Genomic DNA, 23162 nt, shown 5'->3' with positions numbered 1-23162 from the left:
TTGCTTTTGTGCATTAATAATTGTTCCATTTTGAACATATATATAATTGTGATGCACAATAAAGAATCTGACTACATTCTAAATGTTTTTGCTTTTTGTTCTGTCTAAAGGATTCTGCACTGGTGAAAATCAACATATGCAAAACAAAGCATTATGATCATAATATACCCATGTAAGCTCATGATGGAAACAGTTAAAAGTCTCTGTATAACTTCTAAGGTTACTACCACCATAGGTAGGTTTGAAAAGCCACCTCTTGCCCAAGTGGGATCCAATGCATATCTCAGAAAGGGCCTATGTTTAACATAATATAGGATAAAATTTATTTATTGTATTATTTATTTATTATTTAGTTAAATGTATTTATTTACGGTAACAAAAAATCCTCTAGTAGTTAAACTAATTATCACATACAGAATCAGAAAACGTAGCTGTTTATCAAGTTAAATTGCAAAACAGTGTCTTATACACAGTTAGCTTGATCTCTCCTATTTTATAAAGGCACACTGACTGGGTTTACACCTGTACTTCAGGGACATACACAACTATCAAACTAATAACTAAAAAAACTAACAAATCTGGCCCAGTTCTACTCACTTTACTCATTTTTTGAGGGCCAGAGCTGGGCCACATCCACTGGTTGTCATTTTACAGTGTGTGGGCCTCATTTGGGCCACATCCATTAGTTCCTCTCATTTTAGAGTATATGGGACACATCTGTGCTGATGACCCAACCAGAACTGGGCCAGAACTAAACCAAGGATGTGGCCCACAAATGGGCCAGATACAATTGGCTAACTGGGAACTTCAGCTTCGCGAAAAGATGAACAAGATAACATCCTACTTTTTTAAAAGCACTGAAAAAAGAATTTGAAAATGGTCCACTTAGAGCTTCGTTTACAAACAACACCTCACTATTTTATACCCACCAAAGTAATTTAAGAATGAGTACTGAGTAACGGAGTGCACAGCACCTTGTGCTTGCAGTGCCTTTGCTGTTTGTGTTTATGTAGATGTGTGAACTGTTTCTGACCATTCTGTCATGTCTGCACTGACATGTCTACATGCATCGGCTGCTCATTTCCTCAGAGCAGTGTGTCATAATTTCCTGGCTTTTTTTTAAGAGCTTGCTAAGTATAAATAGCTTCCACAGAACCACTGGGACCTGACATGGTAGAGAAGTCTTAGGACTTCGTTGTTGACCTTTGTGGCTCTGTCTAGGTGAGTGTAACAACGTAAGCAAGGAGGTTAGCACAATCTCTCCTGTTTAGCCACTAAGTTAGCTAGCGAGATTCTTGAGACTCCTTAAATTTGTTCGTACTAAATAGTTAGCAAAACAAGATATGTGCAATTTAATCTAAAATGTATGGCAATGTTTTGTGGTAATTTATATAAAGATTGATAAATTATTTTGATAATTTAGCTTGTATAGTGGTATCTGGGTTAACATTAGCTAAGCAGGCAGGTGTTGTCATTGTGCATTAGAAGGAAGGTTTGAAGGTTTGTAGAGCTAATAACTAATTCATCAGTTAAACCTTTCGGTAACACTTTACTGTAGGGTGTATAGCGAATTACACCTTTTGGAATATGCATTTATAGAAATTCATTTTAGTTGTTGAGTTTTAATGCTTTTTGCTGTGTACCTGATAAGCTTGTTATGCTTGTTGGCTAACTAGCTAGCGTTAACTCAGCAACCAACTCTCTGTTTTTCTTGCTTACCTGTGTGACCAGACAATATCACTGACCCTCACTGGATTTGAGAAGTTGGCAGATCAAATCAAAAAATGATGTCAAACTGCTGCAGTCAAATCATCTTTCTCATGTGTCTCCTGAATGTTGTAAAGATCAGAGGTGAGTTCTTTTTAATTTACTTTAACTTACCATTTTGATGAAGATCAGTAAGTAGAGACAGACCTAGGCCTTTTTTATCTTGCTTTAAAGCATTGAGGTGTGCCTGTTTTCAAGGAGGGGGTTCCATGTGCCATATTTACACCACAAACAAATGTTACATTATATTTAGAGGTTGGTCATGATAGCACATCCATCCTTTTTTCCCTATATCTTTCTATAAACCCCTGGCTTAGGCTTCCATTGTGGTCTTTGTGAGGATGATGTCTAATCTAACGCTTATGGGTAAATCATGCAGATGTGCATAAATGTGTCAGGCCACTTTTTAGGGCTTAAAGTCAACATGAATTGGAAATCAGGACGCATTTTATGGGCAAGACATGATTGTATTCCTCAGGATTTGATTGGAGCGTGAATATGGGCGTTCCGAAGTCAGACTCTGACGGTCAGCAGAATCTGTCTGTTTTGTAAAAGAAAGAAAAAACAAGCCAAATACAAAAAATGATAATAGTAAACAGATTTTGTCAAAAATTCAGTACTACAATATTTTGGTTGTGGATTTTCTGTACTTTCTGAAACATCATTCTTTATTTGTTAAAAGATTGGTGTGTATTTTTTAAACTTGTGAAGAAGTAACATTAGATGAGGTTAGTAAACTAGTCTTAGCATCCATTTTGCTTTTCTTACACTTTCATAGGAAATAATTTCATGGCAAATTTAATTACACCTGGTGTAGCATGATATTACACCTTTTATTAAACAGTCAAGCTCAATGCACTTTTAAGAAATATTTGAAGACATATTTGACTTAGCATTTAAATTAAAATTCGATGTCTCTTTGGTGTTTACCTTTTTTAATTTGATCTATGTCATCACCTCATATGATGTTAATTGAATACTCATAATTTCTTCTATTACTGTTCAGTTTTATCACCTGTCTGTAAAGCACTTTGAGCTGCCATGAAAAATGATCTATTAGTAAAGATGATAATGATGATGATGATGATTATTATTATTGTTATTGCTTGACAATAATAATTGTTATCCAAGGCTATTATCAGCACTGTTGCATCTTTAAGACCTGTGATAGGTGGTGTTGAGCCCAGTGATTTAAAGCAGAATGACTAAATTCAGATTTCTAGTAATTGGTTTCTGCTCTACATTCAACTCTATTTTTTGTCTTCTCAGCCCAGTGTGAGGTACCCAGAGCAGGGGATCAACGAATTTTGACTCCTGAATCAATCAAACTGACTTACTCAGATGGAGACACTGCAACATTCCAGTGTTCAGTTGGTTATAAGCCTGCATCTTTGAGAGGTTCCAGAACTATTACCTGCTCTGGAAACAAGTGGGACTACAGTAAACTGAAATTTCAGTGCACAAGTAATTCTCCAACAGAACTCTCTTCATTACTCATAGATTTCCATTTTATTTGTCTGAATGTGTGTACTTAAGATCTTTTGCATATAATTTGCAATGTATGCATTTTAATTTCTGTGCAATGGTTCTGGAATAAATGCAGGATCTGATTTAATAATATTTTGTATGTTTTAGAAAAAAGTTGTAGACCTCTTCCAGACTTTGCCAATGGGAGATATACTTATTCTCCAGAAGGAGCTGAAGGAGTTTTATTTGGTGCGACAGCCACAGCACAGTGTAAAGAAGGGTGAGTGAAATATGTTTTGATGTATTTCTGGTCAGTCCTTTTGTTGATTAGTATTAAATGTAGTTGTGTTTATATACTCATACAGTTCCTCTCTGCTTTGCAGCTTTCGGCTTCTTCGATACACAGCTAGACGTTGTCTAGATGCTGGTTGGGATGGGAGAGAGCCTGTCTGTGAAGGTTTGTCATTTCCTAAACGTAAAAATTTAGAGTGAATTATACATACATACATAATCTAAACTGCTTATCCTTCTGGGTCGCGGTGGGGTGCTGGAGCCTATCCCAGCTGTCATTGGGCAGAAGGCAGGAAACACCCTGGACAGGTCACCAGTCCATTGCAGGGCAGACAGACAGACATACACATTCACACACATACTCACACCTAGGGGCAATTTTAGCACGTCCAATTGGCCTGACTGCATGTTTTTGGACTGTGGGAGGAACCCGGAGGAAACCCACGCAGACACAGGGAGAACATGCAAACTCCACACAGAAATGACCCTGGTCGCCCGGCCAGGAATTGAACCCAGGCCATTCTTGCTGTGAGGCGACAGCGCTACCCACTGCGCCACTGTGCCGCCCTTAGAGTGAATTATTATTTAACAAAATGGTTTGAAACAATATTTTATTTAAACATGTTTTTCCCTTTAGTGATCAAGTGTCCTCCACCTCCTGAGATACTGAATGGACAGTCTGAGGAGACGCTTCTAGACGAGTATGACTATGAACAGGCTGTCACTTACGTTTGTAATGCAGGTTATACTCTTTTTGGAGATTCAACAGTATCATGCTCTAAAAATGGAATCTTTGAACCTTCTCCTCCTGAATGTATAAGTAAGTAGTGCTGGAATAAATATGCCATATATATATATATATATATATATATATATATATATATATATATATATATATTTGTGCATCAAAGGGGAATTTCACAGCATAATTTGAATGTTTAGATGTCAACAGAGTCAATCAGAGTAGTTTGATGGAACAAGTGAACCTACACTTGTCTTCTGATTTTTCATATGTTATTTTAATAATAGTAATATAGCAGTTAATCTGACTGAGGGGGAGAATTTTGCCCTATAACACCCTACATGTACCTCTCCACCATAAATTAATATTTGAATGATTATTTGAATTTGCTTGAAATTCAGTGGTTTTATTTTATAAAACCAGATATTTGTGCTGTGTTGACTTCAAGATTTTCTGTCTCAGTGTGATTCCTATCGAGCCTGTATTTCATTGGGTTCAGGAAATTTGCAGGTTACAGCTTGTAATGGTTCAATGTGTTGCATACTAGATGATGTCATCTACAAATCAAACCATTACAAGCTGTAACTAGCAAATTTCCTGAAACCATTGAAACACTCAATAGGTATTACATAGAGACAGACACATAGACAGTCAACATAATACACATAGCTACCTGTAAAATTAAACACTAAATGTAATATTGCAGCCGGTGAAAAGTAAGAAAAAATAGCTATTTTCAATAAATTATTAATGATGGATTAATATAACATCTTTAAATGTTTTATATATCTGCAATGAATTTCAACACCTTCAAGCAAATTCAAATAATAATTTCTGGGAAAATATATAGTCAAAATATCTCAAACAGTGGGTTTTCAGCTCTGAAGCTATATTTAGTAAGATCTGTGGCACTCAATTTTTTATGGAGGACCAAATAACTTATAGATGTTATAGAACTTTATTAATATTACACAGAATCAAAATCTGGTTGCAAGAAAGTGAAAAAATATTAAGGTAAAAAAATATATTTTTATTGATAATTTGATTACTGTTAAACATTCAGCAATAACTATTTACATGAATACATGTGGCAAATTATTAGGGATTCTTGGATGTTCAGCACAAATTTTATCTCAATCCAGCAAAAAAAAGCAATAGGTGAGGTCTAGATGCACATACAAAGAATCACAAAAATGATGAAAAGGACCAAACTTCAAACAATTAGAACTAAAAAGTACTCAGAGTCATCGCATGAATTTAATTCAAGTTTTCACATGATTTTTAAAAAAAAAATCCATGACATGAACTGGGAGGGTTAGGTGAGATGGTATGTTATGACCCGATGTTTCAAGCATCAGGAATGGTATTTAATAGAATTGGATCAAACGGTGGCACATATGAGAGTAACATGGTGCTTTTATCCCTGCTGAGTTTCTAGCCAATAAACAAGCACTCACATGTATACCTTGGTGCTTTTTTTAGCCATTGCAGTGTGAAACCAACCAAACTGAATGGAAAAAGATACCATGTCACAAAAACCCAAACTCTGGTTCTGACTTTAGTAAACAAACTAGGTGAAATACATCAGATGTCTGATTCCTATCACCACCACTGTGCACAACTTATTTCACAGCAAACCACTCTGAATTACTTTGTTTACATCTCAAAGAATTAATTATGCAGAATTTTTTCCGCTTTAACGTTTAGAATTGGATGTTTAGAGTTAAGTAGGGAAATCACCAAACGGTGCATTATTCCAGGAGTTCAAACCCAGACATTAATATTTCTCATTTTTGTATATGGATCATTCTATCGAATTGGTTCAGACTTTTGCTTTGAGTTTCTCTACACCTCAATTATGTTTATTGTATTGAAATAAATGATTGAGCTTTCCATTTTGTCACTACCAAAACAAACACTACTGAAATTTTACCAGATGTTTCAGTATTGACTGTTTCAGTGATTAAAATTTTTGCTAATTTTGGGCATAGCTCACAAACACTAGCTAGTACATGGCGTTTTGGGATTGACAATTCTTTAGGATTTTCAGATTTTTGGACACATTTAGTTCAAAACAATGGGATTTAACTGCTCACCATTTGGCAATGAGGGACAGGGATGCAGTCACAAGTTGAAATTTAAGTGTTAAAATTTAGGGCAGAAAGTACCCTATAAATAATGATTTTGTGTATATATTTAGCTTATTACCGTCCTAGTTAATGTATTGGGTTTAAATGGATCATAACTTAAAATACGGTCACTCATCACAACTGGCTTTCATGCCTGATCATCACAGCAAGCTAAACGTGTTCATAATCTACTGTAAGTACTATGGTAAATGTCTAAGATCTGAATACTTGTTTTTTACAGAGCTTTTTTGAATGTGGGGCTGCGGTTTGAGCTAATTAGGTAGAATGATCCATATATATATATATATATATATATGTAATGTTGACGGAACGCAAAAGGCGGAACTTGGAAGTGGGTAAGTGCAGCGCCCGGACAGTTTGTGGCGGCACATAACAAAAACACAGCTGGATGAGCGAGAAATCCGACCGGCTCCCTCTGCATTAAAGCCAGGTTAGATCAGGAGCCACAACACAAATGATAAGAAGAGCCATTTTGACCTTTCAACAAAAATCAAACCAGCTTGGGAGCCACAACATTTAATGTCCAGTATGTGTCAGTATGTGATAATTTCCTAGTACAGGCTAAACAATATAAATGAGAGCGCAGATTTACTTCACTCTGCTTTAAGCTTCGCCTACAGCTGCTTTCCTCCCATCTCCGCCAGAAAACGTTTCCTCAAAAGTTGATCAGTTAAATGTCTCTCAACGACTGTTTTACGAGGCTGAAGTCGCTTCTTATTCTCCAGCTTCTTGTTCGAATTTACCCGTTCCACCTTAAATTCTAACTGAGGCGCCGAATGTAAATGCGGCACCATTTAAGGTGGAACGGGAGAATTTGAAAGAGAAGCTGACTTCATCTTCGCCACTTTTTAGTGTGTGACAGTCTCTCGTTGCAGATTTAACGTACCAGGAAACCAACTGCGCTGCTTATAAATGCGAATAACGCATCGCTGCTATGTGACCTGCAGTCTGCACACCGGTTCTCAGTCGCTGCGAAGCGATGTTGCACACGTCCCGTCTCGAAGATATTTTACTGACCCAGCGATCCCCCCCGTCTCTACAACGAGACCAAAACCAAAGTTATAAAATCACTAAAGAAAACGGGTAGAATAGCTGTAACGTGCTGCGTGGTCATCCACTGCGCATTTTATCACAGATGAGTAGCAGCAGCTTCTCGTGCTCCAAACAAGAGCACTGAATGAGAGCCTTCTAGTTCACTTGCCACATCACTTCCATTTGATTTATTAAAAAAGATATTTGAAGTGAATACATTATGGATCATTACAAATACTTTGCTATAAAGCACCAAGTCACTTTAAATACACTGAGTCACTTAGTCACTTTAAAATGTATATTGTCTCTATATTCTGTGTATATTCTGTGTATATTTTGTGTATATTTAATATATTTCAGTTGGTTTTTCTTGTATTTTTGTTTTTACTTATTTACTTACTGTAGAGTGATTAGCTGAGCCTCACCACAAGCATTTCAATGCATAAATGTCCTGACATGTTGTGCAAGTGACAAATAAACTTGAAACTTGAACTTGAAACTTGAGCTCACACAGTGAGAAAATATAAATGCTATATAGAAAAAAAGATGCATCGATAATCGTTTTATAATCGCATCGCAGCCCTCCGAATCCTAATCGAATAGAATGGTGAGGTGCCTAGAGATTCCCACCCCTAATATACATATATATATATATATATACACATATATATATTATATTGTGTATGTTAAAAAAATTGTGTTCTTGGTTATAACAATGGATGTGTTTTCATTTTCAGAATGAGGCATATTCAGCATTTTCTTCATTCACATTTCTCTTCATTGTTCTTTTTATCCAGAGGTGTCCTGTGATCCACCCTCCCTTCCGAATGGCAAAAGAGTTCATGGAAGACCACCCTATAGATTTAAAAGCACTATAGAGTTTGCTTGTAATCCTGGCTTTAAGATGGTGGGATCTCCTTCCCTAGTGTGTGAGAGAAATGGATGGAACTCACCTCCTCCAAACTGCACTGGTGAGAGTTTGGGCATTTTTAGCATCTACAGTGTTCACTTGTTTGGATATAAAAGGAAATTGGCCCAGCTCAAAAATATCTACTTGTTTAAGTGATACAGCTCTGCGCTTAAAGCAGTTGCATGTGCACATTTTATAAAGTTAGCCACTGCTGGGAGTGGGTGACTCTAGATGATGACCAGAATGATGTGCAGTGAAATGTGATGTGTTTAAAAAGTGACTTAAATCTGTCAGGAAAAGATCAGATTTTTGTGTTTAAAAGGCTGAAAAAATCACACAGTTAAGGTGAGCTCTCAAGCCTGTTGGTTTATGCAAAGTCACTTTAAAGAGAAGTGGTGATGCAGTGAAATCACAGTGGCTCAGTGTAGTTACATGCAGGGAATCACTTTCTTACAACAGAGCTATCTGTGCCATTACTAATTCTTAACTAATTTCTAATACCACTATTAATATTAATAACCATTTACTAGTTTACTAGTACCTTTTATTTTTATTTTTTTACACTTAAAGGACCTGCAGGACTGAATATATGGCCAAAACTAAAAGATGACCATTTTTTCCATGTATTTGTACCGGTCTAGCACCTTAGCTCTCAGATTACGCAGCCAGAGAAGTCGGCAGTGTTTCTAGATGCTGTTGATACATGACTTCCGCTGTGCACAGTACAGTCTTAACCTGCATTTGTGTACTGTTTACTGACCAGGGTTTGTCAAAGTATTCCCGAGCTCATGTTGTGAAATCCATCATGGATGCTTGCCGTTTTTAATGCAGTGCTGTCTGAGGGATCGAAGGTCATCATTCAGTTGTGGGTTTAGGCCTTGGCCTTTACACACAGAGATTTCTTCTGGTTGCCTGAATCTGTCGTTGACATTATGCAGCATAGAGTGAAAGACCTAAAATCCTTGCAATCGCTCAATGAGTTTGTTTTAAACTGTTAGATTTTTGGCTGATGCATTTTTGGCAAAGTGGAGAACCTCAATGCATCTTTGCTCATGAAGTACTTAGACTTCCCTGGGTGCTCCTTTTATATCCAAGGACGATTGCGCCGTCTGCTTTTTGAACATTTCACAATGTTCCTTTCTTAAATTGCCCCCATTCCCAACCCTTTCTGAACATGTTGCTGGCATCCACCAGAGACTAGAATTCTTGCGCTTGAGTTTATCTGTTTCAGTTGCATTTTGCTTAGCGTTCTTTGCCAGACTGAAACTCTGTGAACCAGTGTTCTTTTGGTTATAAGTAGATCCAAAAGCTTCCAGAACTATTCCCTACTCCGGGAAACAAGTGGGACTACAGTACACTGGCACTTCAGTGCACAAGTAATTTTCCAACAGAACTCTCTTCATTACACATAGATTTCCATTGAATCTGTCTGAATGTGTGTACCTAAGATGTTTTGCATATAATTTGTAATGTATTTAATTTCTGTGCAATGGTTCTGGAATAAATGCAGGATCTGATTTAGTAATATTTTGTATGTTTTAGTAAAAAGCTGTGGAGCTCTTCCAGACTTTGCCAATGGGAGATATACTTATTCTCCAGAAGGAGCTAAAGGAGTTTTATTTGGTGCGACAGCCACAGCACAGTGTGATGAAGGGTGAGTGAAATGTGTTTTTAATGTATGTCTGGTCAGTCCTTTTGTTGATTAGTAATGAATGTAGTTGTATTTATATACTCATACAGTTCCTCTCTGCTTTGCAGCTTTCGGCTTCTTCAATACCCAGTTAGACATTGTCTAGATGCTGGTTGGGATGGGAGAGAGCCTGTCTGTGAAGGTTTGTCATTTTCTAAATGTAGAAGTTCACAATGAATTATTTTTTAACAAAATAGTTTGAAACAACATTTTATCTAAACATTTTTTCACCTTTAGTGATCAAGTGTCCTCCACCTCCTGAGATACCGAATGGACAGCCTGAGGAGCCACGTCTATACGAGTATGACTATGAACAGAAAGTCACTTACGTTTGTAATGCAGGTTATACTCTTTTTGGAGATTCAACAGTATCATGCTCTAACAGTGGAACTTTTGAACCTTCTCCTCCTGAATGTATAAGTAAGTAGTGCTGGAATAAATATGCCATATATATATTTGTGCATCAAAGGGGAATTTCACAGCATAATTTGATTGTTTAGATGTCAACAGAGTCAATCAGAGTGGTTTGATGGAACAAGTGAACCTACACTTGTCTTCTGATTTTTCATATGTAATTTTAATAATGGTAATATAGCAGTTAATCTAAAAAAAAACTGGGTGGGTGTATTTTGCCCTACAACACCCTACATGTACCTCTCCACCATGAACTATTATTTGAATGATTATTTGAATTTGCTTGAAACTTTTATTATTGGAAGGTGTTAATATTCATTGCAGATATCTATAAAATTTAAAGACGTTATATTAATTTTTCATCATTTTAGACATTTTTCAAAATAGCAAATTTTTCAATACTTTTTACTGGCTGTAATTTCACATTCAGCGTTTTTTTCATAAAACCAGATATTTGTACTGTGTTGACTTCAAGATTTTCTGTCTCAGTGTGATTCCTATCGAGCCTGTATTTCATTGGGTTCAGGAAATTTGCAGGTTACAGCTTGTAATGGCTTGATTTGTTGCATACTAGATGACGTCATCTACAAATCAAACCATTACAGGGAATCACTTTCTTACAACAGAGATATCTGTGCCATTACTAATTCTTAACAAATTTTTCATACCACTACCAATATTCGTAACCATACAGATTACTAATACCTTTTATTTTAATTTTTCACACTTGTAGGACCTGCAGGACTGAATATTTAGCCAAAATTTAAAGATGACCATGTATATATATATATATATATATATATATATATATACAAGTCACATACAAAGTCACTCTAAACACCTATGGTGATGCAGTGGGATGCAGTCCAGAAGTTATCCACACTGCATGATGAAGGTTCAACATATCAGTTTTCCACAAATGCCACTTCTTGTTTAGTTCCCAGGTTGTATATACACTGGTCTGCACCAAGTGCCCCTACCTGTACACATGCTCAGTTTTTAGTTCCTTGTTGTTCCCTCTGTGAAGACCAGTGAAAAAAGAGTCTTTTCATGTCCCTCACTCCTTAAGGTACCAGATGAAATACTTATGTACAAAACCAATCCCAAAAAGGTTAGGACAGTATGTGAGAAGTTAATAAAAACAGAAAGCAGTGATAAGTAAATTCTGTTTGACCTGTATTAAATTCCAAAGAGTACAAAAAAACAATACTTGATGTTTTACCTTGTGAACGTCATTGCTTTTGTAAAAATATGCTCATTCCAAATTTGATGCCTGTGACGTGTTACAGAAAAGTTGGGACAGGAGCATGTTTACTACTCTGTTAAATCACCTTTCCTTTTGACAAAACTTAATTGTTTGGGGGCAACAACTGATCCAGTTTTGAAAACAGAATCTTTTGCCATTTTTCTGAGACATTTTTCTGTCTCAATCAGTTCACATTACCAAGATGGCGGCGCATGCACAGCTGTGGCTTCTCTCTCTCCTGACAAAATGGTGTTTTCATGTTTTTTGTCCTGCGAGTCGCAGTGTTTTCCTGCTCGACATTGGCAGAACCTCATTTTTAGAGTTAAACTCGCAGCGAAGAAGAGCTATGAGTCTGTGGTTTGCTTAGGAGTCTGGCACCAACACCGCCCCCACTCCTGCATCTCGCCCAAAATGGAGGCGCTATAAGTGGCATGAGTGGAAGCAGAAGAGGGGTAAGCGCGGAGGTATCCGAGCTAGGCTAATGGCTAGCCCACACAAGCCGGCCATCCCCACCATGGTACTGGCCAACGTACGCTCACTGGACAACAAACTGGACTATAGACGCCTGCTACGCACAACCCAAAAGTCTGTGAGAGACTGTTGTGTGTTTGTGTTCACGGAAACATGGCTCAGTAACAACGTCCCGGACCACGCCATCCAGCTTGAGTGGCTAACATGGTATTGAGCAGACAGAGCTCTCGTTGAAGGAAGTAAGACCCGCGGCGGGGGGCTTTGTGGTTACATTAATGATGCCTGGTGTCACGACGCTGCTGTGGTCTGCAAACACTGCTCACCGTTAGTGGGGTTTATGGCTTTTAAGTGCAGGCCATTCTACATCTAGAGGGAATTTACTGCCGTTATAATCATCGCTGTTTATATTCCTCCAAGCTCCAATAACAACAATAGGAGTGAGGCACTGAATGAGCTGTATCGACACATCAGTGAGCAGCAGACAGCCCACCCTTTTCTCATCTTGGCTGGAGATTTCAATCATGCAGACCCAAAGAGTGTGTTTCCAAAAATATATCAACACATAAACTTTCCAACACTGGGAAAAAAACACACTGGACCATGTTTACACCACCCAGAAAGAAGCTTACAAAGCCATTCCCCTCCCCCACCTTGGCGCCTCTGACCACATCACTGTTATGCTAATGCCAGTATACAGACCACTGGTTAAAGTCACCAAACCAGTTCAGAAGCAGGTACGAGTGTGGCCGGAAGGGTCTTCAGAGACACTTCAAGACTGTTTTAACACCACAGACTGGAATGTGTTTAAACAAGCGGCGACCTACAACAACACCACAGATCTCCAGGAGTATACTGACACAGTCACTGGCTACATCTCCAAGTGCATGGAGGATGTAACTGTTCTCATGACCATCATGGTTTGGGCCAATCAGAAGCCATGGCTGACAGGGGAGGTCTACAGGCTACTGAAAGCTAGGAATGCTGCCTTCTCAGCAGGAGACAAGGTGGGCCTGAGGGCAGCTAGGACCAACCTGTCCCGCGGCATCAGAAAGGCAAAGAGGCAGTACTCCAGGAGGATAGCCCATCGCTTCAGCGACAGCAGAGATACACAGAGCCTGTGGCGGGGGATACAGACCATCACAGACTACAAGCCCCCACCGCAGACCTGTGACAGCTCCACCTCTCTGCTGAATGAGCTTAACAACTTCTTTGCCTGGTTTGAGACAGACAACAACATGCCTGCACAGAAGATCCCACCAACTCCTGGAGACCAGGTGCTGACGCTGTGCCCAGTCAGTGTGAGGAGATCATTCAGCAGGATCAACGTTCGGAAAGCTCCTGGTCCTGACAACATACCCGGTCGTGTGCTGAGGGACTGTGCTGGGGAGCTCACAGATGTCTTTACAGATATCTTTAACATCTCACTGAGTCAGGCTGTTGTCCCCACATGCCTGAAAGCCACCACCATCATCCCTGTCCCGAAGAAAGCGTCACCCTCCTGTTTCAATGACTACCGTCCAGTTGCACTCACTCCTATCCTCATGAAGTGCTTTGAACGGCTGGTCATGCAACACATCAAGTCTGTCCTTCCCCCCTCCCTGGACCCCTTCCAGTTTGCATATTGGCCTAATCGCTCTGTTGATGATGCCATCTCCACCGCCCTCCACTCAGCCCTCACACATCTGGACAAAAAAGACTCTTATGTCAGAATGCTTTTCATAGATTTCAGCTCCGCATTTAACACCATCATCCCCCAGCAGCTCATTCTCAAACTGGACAGGCTGGGGCTGAACACTTCACTGCGCAACTGGCTGTTAGACTTCCTGACTGGGAGACCACAGGCAGTACGGGCTGGCAACAACACATCCTGCACCATCACACTGAACATGGGGGCCCCCCAAGGATGTGTACTGAGCCCCCTCCTATTCACTCTGATGTCCCACGACTTCACACCGTTGCACAGCTCCAACCTCTTCATCAAGTTCACGGACAACACGACTGTGGTGGGTCTCATCAGCAACAACGATGAGACAAACTACAGGAGTGAGGTGAGCCACCTGGCCTTGTGGTGTAGACACAACAATCTCCATCTGAACAATGAGAAGACAAAGGAGATTGTTGTGGACTTGAGGAGAACGTGCACCCAGCATGCTCCTCTGACCATCAATGGTGCTGCTGTGGAGAGGGTGAACAGCACCAAGTTCCTGGGCGTGCACGTCACAGAGGACCTCTCCTGGGCCACCAACACAGCATCACTGGCCAGAAGGGCTCATCAGCGCCTCTACTTCCTCCGCAAACTGAGAAGAGCCAGAGCCCCAGCCCCCATCATGTGCACCTTCTACAGAGGTACCATTGAGAGCATCCTGACCAGCTGCATCACCGTGTGGTATGGCGCATCGTGTCCTGCCGCAAGACACTCCAGCGCATCATGAGAGCAGCTGAGAAGATCGTTGGCACCTCCCTCCCCTCCCTCCAAGAGATATACAGCTCCCGTCTCACCCGAAAAGCCCTCTGCATGGCAGGTGATCCCACTCACTCACTACACAGCTTCTTCAGCCTGCTGCCATCAGGGAGGAGACTGCGGAGTCTCCAGGCCAGGGACTGGGGGACAGCTTCATCCACCAGGCTGTCAGGATGCTGAACTCTCTCCCTACTTTGCCAATGTCTATTTAAATACACATTTTTCCGGGTTACTTTTTATTTAATGTTATTGCTACACCATGGGGTCTGAGAGTAACGCAATTTCAATACTCTGTATGTCCTGTACATATTGTAGTATTGACAATAAAGCTGACTTGACTTGACTTGACTTTTACAGCTGTCTTCAGCTGTACAACCATGTGGGTCCTTCATTGTTGTGTTTTACACGTTTTCAAAGGGAGAAAGGTGGACTGCATGAAGGCCGATCTGGCACCTGAGCTCTCAGATTACACAACCATGCTGTTTTAACAATCTGAATAGTTCTTTTCTTCTTTGGCCCAGAGAACACGACCTCCATTGTGTCCATAAAAGTTCTGAGAGATTGACTTCTCACATCACTAAACACGTTTCCACTGTGCATCAGTCCATTTCAGATGAGCTCAAGCCCAGAGAAGTCGGCAGTGTTTCTTGACGCTGTTGATACATGACTTCCGCTGTGCACAGTACAGTCTTAACCTGCATTTGTGTACTGTTTACTAACAAGGGTTTGTCCAAGCATTTCTAAGCTCATGTGGTGAGATCCATCAGCCAGTTTTTAATGCAGTGCTGTCTGAGGGATCGAAGGTCATCATTCAGTTGTGGGTTTAGGCCTTGGCCTTTACATACAGAGATTTCTCCTGGTTGCCTGAATCTGTCATTGATATTATGCAACATAGAGGGTGAAAGACCTAAAATCCTTGCAATCGCTCAATGTCTTTGTTTTAAACTGTTAGATTTTTGGCTGATGCATTTTTGGCAAAGTGGAGAACCTCAATGCATCTTTGCTCATGAAGTACTTAGACTTTCCTGGGTGCTCCTTTTATATCCAAGGACGATTGCGTCATCTGTTTTTTGAACATTTCACAATGTTCCTTTCTTAAATTGCCCCCATTCCCAACCCTTTCTGAACATGTTGCTGGCATCCACTAGAAGACTAGAATTCTTGTGCTGGAGTTTATCTGTTTCAGTTGCATTTTGCTTAGCGTTTTTTGCCAGACTGAAACTCTGTGAAGCAGTGTTCTGTTGGTTATAAGCCTGTAGATCCAAACGCTTCCAGAACTATTACCTACTCTGGAAACAAGTGGGACTACAGTTCACTGAAACTTCAGTGCAGAAGTAATTCTCCAACAGAACTCTCTTCATTACTCATAGATTTCCATTTTATCTGTCTGAATGCATGCACTTAAGATGTTTTGCATATAATTTGTAATGTATTTAATTTCTGTGCAATGGTTCTGGAATAAATGCAGGATCTGATTTAGTAATATTCTGTATGTTTTAGAAAAAAGTTGTGGACCTCTTCCAGACTTTGCCAATGGGAGATATACTTATTCTCCAGAAGGAGATGAAGGAATTTTATTTGGTGCGACAGCCACAGCACAGTGTGATGAAGGGTGAGTGAAATGTGTTTTTGATGTATTTCTGGTCAGTCCTTTTGTTTACTAGTAATAAATGTAGTTGTATTTATATACTCATACAGTTCCTCTCTGCTTTGCAGCTTTCGGCTTCCTCAATACACAGCTAGACATTGTCTAGATGCTGGTTGGGATGGGAGAGAGCCTGTCTGTGAAGGTTTGTCATTTCCTAAATGTAGAAGTTCACAACGAATTATTATTTAACAAAATAGTTTGAAACAACATTTTATCTAAACATTTTTTCACCTTTAGTGATCAAGTGTCCTCCACCTCCTGAGATACCGAATGGACAGCCTGAGGAGATGCTTCTAGACGAGTATGACTATGGACAGAAAGTCACTTACGTTTGTATGCAGGTTATACTCTTTCTGGAGATTCAACAGTATCATGCTCTAACAGTGGAACTTTTGAACCTTCTCCTCTTGAATGTATAAGTAAGTAGTGCTGGAATAAATATGCCATATATATATTTGTGCATCAAAGGGGAATTTCTCAGCATAATTTGATTGTTTAGATGTCAACAGAGTCAATCAGAGTGATGGCACAGAGATATCTGTGCCATTACTAATTCTTAACAAATGTTTCATACCACTACTAATATAGTAATATTACTAATACCTTTTATTTTTATTTTTCACACTTGTAGGACCTGCAGGACTGAATATTTAGCCAAAATTTAAAGATGACCATTTATATATATATATATATATATATGTACAGTGTTGTGAAAAAGTGTTTGCCCGTTCCTGATTTCTTATTCTTTTGCATGTTTGTCACACTTAAATATTTCAGATCACCAAACAAATTTGAATATCAGACAAAGATAACACAAGTAAACACAAAATGCAGTTTATAAATGAAGGTCTTTATTATTGAGGGAAAAAGAAATGCAAACCTACAGGGCCCTGTGTGAAAAAGTGATTGCCCCCTCCATTAAAACATAAATTAACTGTGGTTTATCACATCTTTGGAAAGCTGAGTTCAATTTCACCCAGGCCTGATTACTGCCACACCTGTTCTCAATCAAGAAATCACTTAAGTAGGACCTGCCTGACAAAGTGAAGTAGACCAAAAGATCCTCAAAAGCTAAAGACATCATGCTGCGATCCAAAGAAATTCAGGAACAAATGAGAAACAAAGTGTTTGAGAGCTATCAGCCTGGAAAAGGTTATACAGCCATTTCTAAAGCTTTGGGACTCCAGCAACACACAGTGAGAGCCATTATCCACAAATGGCAAAAATACGGAACAGTGGTAAACCTTCCCAGGAGTAGCCAGCCGACTAAAATTACCCCAAGAGCGCAGCGACGACTCATCCAAGAGGCCACAAAAGACCCCACCTCATCCAAAGAACTGCAGGCCTCACTTGCCTCAGTTAAGGTCAGTGTTCATGACTCCACCATAAGAAAGATACTGGGCAAAAATGGCCTGCATGGCAGAGTTCCAAGACGAAAACCACTGCTGAGCAAAAAGAACATAAAGGCTTGTCTCAGTTTTGCCAGAAAACATCTTGATGATCCCCAAGACTTTTGGGAGAATACTCTGTGGACTGACGAGACAAAAGTTGAACTTTTTGGAAGGTATATGTCCCATTACATCTGGTGTAGAAGTATCACAGCATTTCAGAAAAGGAACATCATACCAACAGTAAAATATGGTGGTGGTAGTGTGATGGTCTGGGGCTGTTTTGCTTGCTGTGGTAAATGGAACCATGAATTCTACCTGTCTACCAAAAATCCTGAAGGAGAATGTCCGGCCATCTGTTCGTGACCTCAAGCTGAAACACACTTGGGTTCTGCAGCAGGACAATGATCCAAAACACACCAGCAAGTCCACCTCTGAATGGCTTAAGAAAAAACAAAATTAAGACTTTGGAGTGGCCTAGTCAAAGTCCTGACCTGAATCTGATTGAGATGCTGTGGCATGACCTTAAAAAGGCGGTTCAGGCTCAGAAACCTTCCAATGTGGCTGAATTACAACAATTCTGCAAAATGAGTGGGCCAAAATTCCTGCACAGCGCTGTAAAAGACTCATTGCCAGTTATCACAAACGCTTGATTGCAGTTGTTGCTGCTAAGGGTGGCCCAACCAGTTATTACGTTTAGGGGGCAATCACTTTTTCACAAAGGGCCCTGTAGGTTTGGATTTCTTTTTCCGTTAATAATAAAGATCTTTGTTTATAAACTGCATTTTGTGTTTACTTGTTATCTTTGTCTAATATTTAAATTTGTTTGGTGATCTGAAACATTTAAGTGTGACAAACATGCAAAAGAATAAGAAATCAAAAAGGGGCAAACACTTTTTCACACCACTGTATGTGAGAAGTTAATAAAAACAGAAAGCAGTGATAAGTAAATTCTGTTTGACCTGTATTAAATTCCAAACGGTACAAAAATATCATTTTATATCCGAGGACGATCGCATCATCTGTTTTTTGAACATTTCACAATTGCGCCCCATTCCCAACCCTTTCTGAACATGTTGCTGGCATCCACCAGAGACTAGAATTCTTGTGCTGGAGTTTATCTGTTTCAGTTGCATTTTGCTTAGCGTTCTTTGCCAGACTGAAACTGAAACTGGTTATAAGCCTGTAGATCAAAACGCTTCCAGAACTATTCCCTACTCTGGAACTTCAGTGCACAAGTAATTCTCCAACAGAACTCTCTTCATTACTCACAGATTTCCAGTTTATCTGTCTGAATGTGTGTACGTAAGATGTTTTGCATATAATTTGTAATGTATGTATTTAATTTCTGTGCAATGGTTCTGGAATAAATGCAGGATCTGATTTAGTAATATTTTGTATGTTTTAGAAAAAAGCTGTGGAGCTCTTCCAGACTTTGCCAATGGGAGATATACTTATTCTCCAGAAGGAGCTGAAGGAGTTTTATTTGGTGCAACAGCCACAGCACAGTGTGATGAAGGGTGAGTGAAATGTGTTTTTGATGAATTTGTGTTTTGATGTATATAATGTAGTTGTATTTATATACTCATACAGTTCCTCTCTGCTTTGCAGCTTTCGGCTTCTTCAATTCACAGCTAGACATTGTCTAGATGCTGGTTGGGATGGGAGAGAGCCTGTCTGTGAAGGTTTGTCATTTTCCAAACATAAAAGTTTAGAGTGAATTATTATTTAACAAAATGGTTTGCAACAATATTTTACCTCTACCAATAAAACAAGAAATTTAACATCTTTTCCTGTGTATAACTGATATATATATACATATATATATGTGTGTGTGTGTGTGTGTGTGTGTGTGTGTGTGTGTGTGGACATACAAGTATATACTTGTATATACTCCAAATGATCTATATATGTATGTTTGTATATGTGTGCAATTTTTTGTTCTTGGTTATAACAATGGATCTGTTCACATTTTCAGAATGAGACATATAGATCATCTTCTTCAGCACACTCAGATACTGTCACCCAGTCTTTTAACATGAAATCATTGTAACTGCAGCTCTTGCACATCACTTCGCCTAATATATCTAATTAACTCTGACTAGGCCAACCTTTCCACTAGTCTTCCGCTAAGTTTCTAATGCAGTGCCGTCTGAGGTACTAAGGTCATCATTTGGTTGTGGGTTTAGGCCTTGTCCTTTACACAGGTTTCTCCTGGTTCCCTGAATCGGTTGTTGATCTTATGCAACATAGAGGGTGAAAGACCTAAAATCCTTGCAATCCTTTTTGGAACAGGTTGCTGTCTTTTCTGTTGTGTAAATGTTTTAAACTAACCATAGATAAGAATGCTTGTACATGTCCAATTAATATGAAGCAATGTAAAAAATCACATGGCATGTGCAAGAGAACAAAAGCAGATCATTACTTATTTAATTGATTGTGATATTTGATATCACCGGTTATCACCTATGGCTAGTGCATATCCTGTTATCAGCATTGTTTTAATGTGAACAACTTCACGAGCAGAGAGCATAGTAATTTGATACAAGATGGCCCATAATTTGTTACTGCACTACATTCAACTTGTATGTGTGTGTGTGTGGGTGTGGGTGTGGGTGGGTGTATTTTTGTCTTCTCAGCTCAGTGTGAGAAACCCAGTGCAGGGCATAACAGAGTTTTGACTCCTGAATCAAACAAATCGACTTACTCAGATGGAGACATTGCAACATTCCAGTGTTCACCTGGTTATGAGCCTGCAGATCCAGAAGTTTCCACAACTATTACCTGCTCTGGAAACAAGTGGGATTACAGTTCACTGAAACTTCAATGCACATGTAATTCTCCTACAGAACTCTTTGCATTGAAAAGATTATTTTCATTAATCCTAATTTGCTCTAGGCTTCAATGTTTTCTTATATGTATGCATCTATTTATTTATAATTGATGTAGTGCCTTGAAAATGATACATTACTACATAAGCTACAAATAAGTTACATTGGTTACAGAATATATCTGTGTCTGTTTTTAATGTACAGGCGAAAAACTGAAAGTCACCTTAAGCCTAACTGCACAAATGCTAGAGATCGAGAGGGAGAAGCTGGAGTTGTACAGGGAGAGACTGGCAGTTGAGAAGGAGAGGCTGCAGCTGGACAGAGACAGACTGGAAGTGGAAAAGTCTTCACTGGCGTTGTGCAAAAAAGCAGAGTGAGGAAATGTAGAACATTATTTGATTCTCTGCTTCATATATATATATATATACACACACACACACACACACACACACACAAACACTAATATGCAATTCTAACAACACGCAACATGCTACCTTGTGTTGAAAATGAAAGCTTCATGAGTGGAGCCAGGCCATATATATGGCCACCAAAAGCCTTATTATATATCTCCGATTGATGATCTCCAATCACCTGGACATTGATTGCGTGGTACCCCTTTTGGCACACATATGCTGGTTTTTCCTCTCCACTGGGGGCTTTAATTGGAAACAAAGAACTGTGACCAGTCCAATCACCACCAGCATACAAGATGACTGGAAGAATGCTCTTTTGATATCTGAGAGCTCTCCTCCCCGGGGAAACTGAATATACGTAGGAGCCAAATTACTGATTGCCATTGCAACCTCTCTGAGATTACAGTGCACGTCATTCTCCTACAAAACTCTTTGCATTAAAAAGATTATTTTTATTAATCCTAATTTGCTCTACGCTTCAATGTTTTCTTATATGCATGCATTTATTTATTTATAATTGGTGTAGTGCCTTGAAAACAATACATTACTACATAAGCTACATTGGTTACAAATAAGTTACATTGGTTACAGAGTATATCTGTGTCTGTTTTTAATGTACAGGCAAAAAACTGAAAGTCACCTCAAGCCCAACTGCACAACTGCTGGAGATCGAGAGGGAGAAGCTGGAGTTGTACAGGAAGAGACTGGCAGTTGAGAAGGAGAGGCTGCAGCTGGACAGAGACAGACTGGAAGTGGAAAAGTCTTCACTGACGTTGTGCAAAAAAGCACAGTGAGGAATTTAAAACATTTTAATGTTTGATTTTATGGATCTTATTTTTTATTCTCTGCTTTATTGATTATTATCTGATCATCATTATACATGGCTGTTTAATGATTACCACTGAATAACTGAATGAGCTATATCAATTAAACACTTATTTACTTATTTCATGTCCCTGTGTAATTTATAAGTTGATTCCAGGCCTACTACCTTTATTTTTCTAATCTGTAAAATTTGTTGAATGAGCTGATTTCTCAAGCTGAGCCCTGGGTTAGTCCTGACCTGTGGTATTCCAAGCTGTCATTTATTGAAATAATGTTTAATTTATTAGTTAGTTACAACACGCTTCCTTGTGTTGAAAATATAAAAAAATATATATATATATATATATATATATATATATATATATTGCCACCAAAAGCCTTATTATCAATATTATCTCCAATTCATGATCTCCAATCACCTGGACATTGATTGCATGGTACCCCTTTCGGCACACATATGCTGGTTTTTCCTCTCCACTGGGGGCTTTAATTGGAAACAAAGAACCGTGACCAGTCCTATCACCACCAGCATACAAGATGACTGGAAGAATGCTCTTTTGATATCTGTGAGCTCTTCTCCCCGGGGAAACTGAATATAGGTAGGAGCCAAAATACTGATTGCCATTGCAACCTCTCTGAGATTACATTACGTAGCTTGCTTTATCATCAACTTCACTTTGAAAATCACCTTTGGCAAAAAAAATGTAGCATGTTAGCTGCACCATGACCAGGAGAGCCCTGTGACACCACGTTGGCCGCTCCAAATCTGCAACTGCTCGACTAACTGCAGTATTATGGCCCGTGGGAGACGGTAGTTGCTAATAAGTATTTTTTCGTTGAAATGCAACACTTCGTTTGGGTCTGGCAAAACTCTTTAAATCATTTTACATCTGTAGTCATCATTTTGTATGATGAATAAATGTAAAGCCATTATGCTAGCAAATGCTAAGGTTGTTCTATCACAGCTACCTATAAACAACCTATTCTATTTCCAGCTGAACATTTTTACAGTAAAAACTGAAGATTTCAGCAGAAGTTAAGACACCTCTGGGGTTGTCTTAAAGTTAAAACAATATTTAAAATACTTTGGCAGCTTAGGATGTTGCTGTAATACCGTTTTCTTATCTGGAAATAAGACAAGATTATGGACTTAAGAACTGTTGTTCTGTTTATGTTTCAGCTGTGCGTATGGTTAGTTGCTAGGTAACAGGCATGACAGTTGATTGTCGACTTCGATCGAGTAAGTTAACATTTCCTAACTTAAGATAAGATGATGTAAGATAAGATTCCTAAAGTAAGATAACATTTGTTTCTGTCATACAAATTTATGAATAACTTATCTTGACCCTTCAGATCTTAAGTTAAGACAAAAAGATTGGACGTTTCTGTAATATGGCCCCTGAATGGCAGCCACAC

At 39.1% G+C, this 23162-nt stretch overlaps 1 protein-coding gene across 6 annotated transcripts; it reads left to right on the top strand.

Annotated features, from left to right (window-relative positions):
* Positions 1-1096: 1096 nt before the first annotated feature.
* Positions 1097-21867, top strand: LOC118822350 (complement receptor type 2-like). 6 transcript variants are annotated; one of them, XR_005008452.1, is made up of 17 exons: positions 1097-1221; positions 1732-1851; positions 3037-3231; positions 3403-3514; positions 3618-3691; positions 4163-4345; positions 8247-8420; positions 9902-10013; positions 10118-10191; positions 10287-10469; positions 16142-16253; positions 16358-16431; positions 16527-16708; positions 19086-19197; positions 19289-19362; positions 20317-20511; positions 20713-20731. XR_005008452.1 is itself a non-coding variant. In XM_036591347.1 (15 exons), exons 2-15 carry the CDS (start codon positions 1785-1787, stop codon positions 21634-21636), a joined length of 1818 nt encoding a protein of 605 aa, XP_036447240.1. In that variant the 5' UTR covers positions 1097-1221; positions 1732-1784; the 3' UTR covers positions 21637-21867. The 6 variants fall into 6 exon arrangements, 5 of the variants coding, with proteins under 5 accessions (XP_036447240.1, XP_036447241.1, XP_036447243.1 ...); XM_036591347.1 differs by lacking the exons at positions 16142-16253; positions 16358-16431; positions 16527-16708 and adding an exon at positions 21543-21867 and having other exon boundaries at positions 20713-20881; XM_036591348.1 differs by lacking the exons at positions 16527-16708; positions 19086-19197; positions 19289-19362 and adding an exon at positions 21543-21867 and having other exon boundaries at positions 20713-20881.
* The last annotated feature ends 1295 nt before the right edge of the window (positions 21868-23162 follow it).

Source organism: Colossoma macropomum, unplaced genomic scaffold, assembly GCF_904425465.1.
Source record: "Colossoma macropomum unplaced genomic scaffold, Colossoma_macropomum, whole genome shotgun sequence".
NCBI classification, from domain to species: Eukaryota; Metazoa; Chordata; class Actinopteri; order Characiformes; family Serrasalmidae; genus Colossoma; species Colossoma macropomum.
This window is presented reverse-complemented; position numbering and strand designations above follow the sequence as displayed.

Coding starts and splice junctions, on each gene's coding strand:
- LOC118822350 (XM_036591347.1), top strand. CDS start 1,785: ATGATGTCAAACTGCTGCAGTCAAATCATCTTTCTCATGTGTCTCCTG. Junction 3,515..3,617: donor ACAGCACAGTGTAAAGAAGG/GTGAGTGAAATA, acceptor TCTGCTTTGCAG/CTTTCGGCTTCTTCGATACA. Junction 4,346..8,246: donor TTCTCCTCCTGAATGTATAA/GTAAGTAGTGCT, acceptor CTTTTTATCCAG/AGGTGTCCTGTGATCCACCC.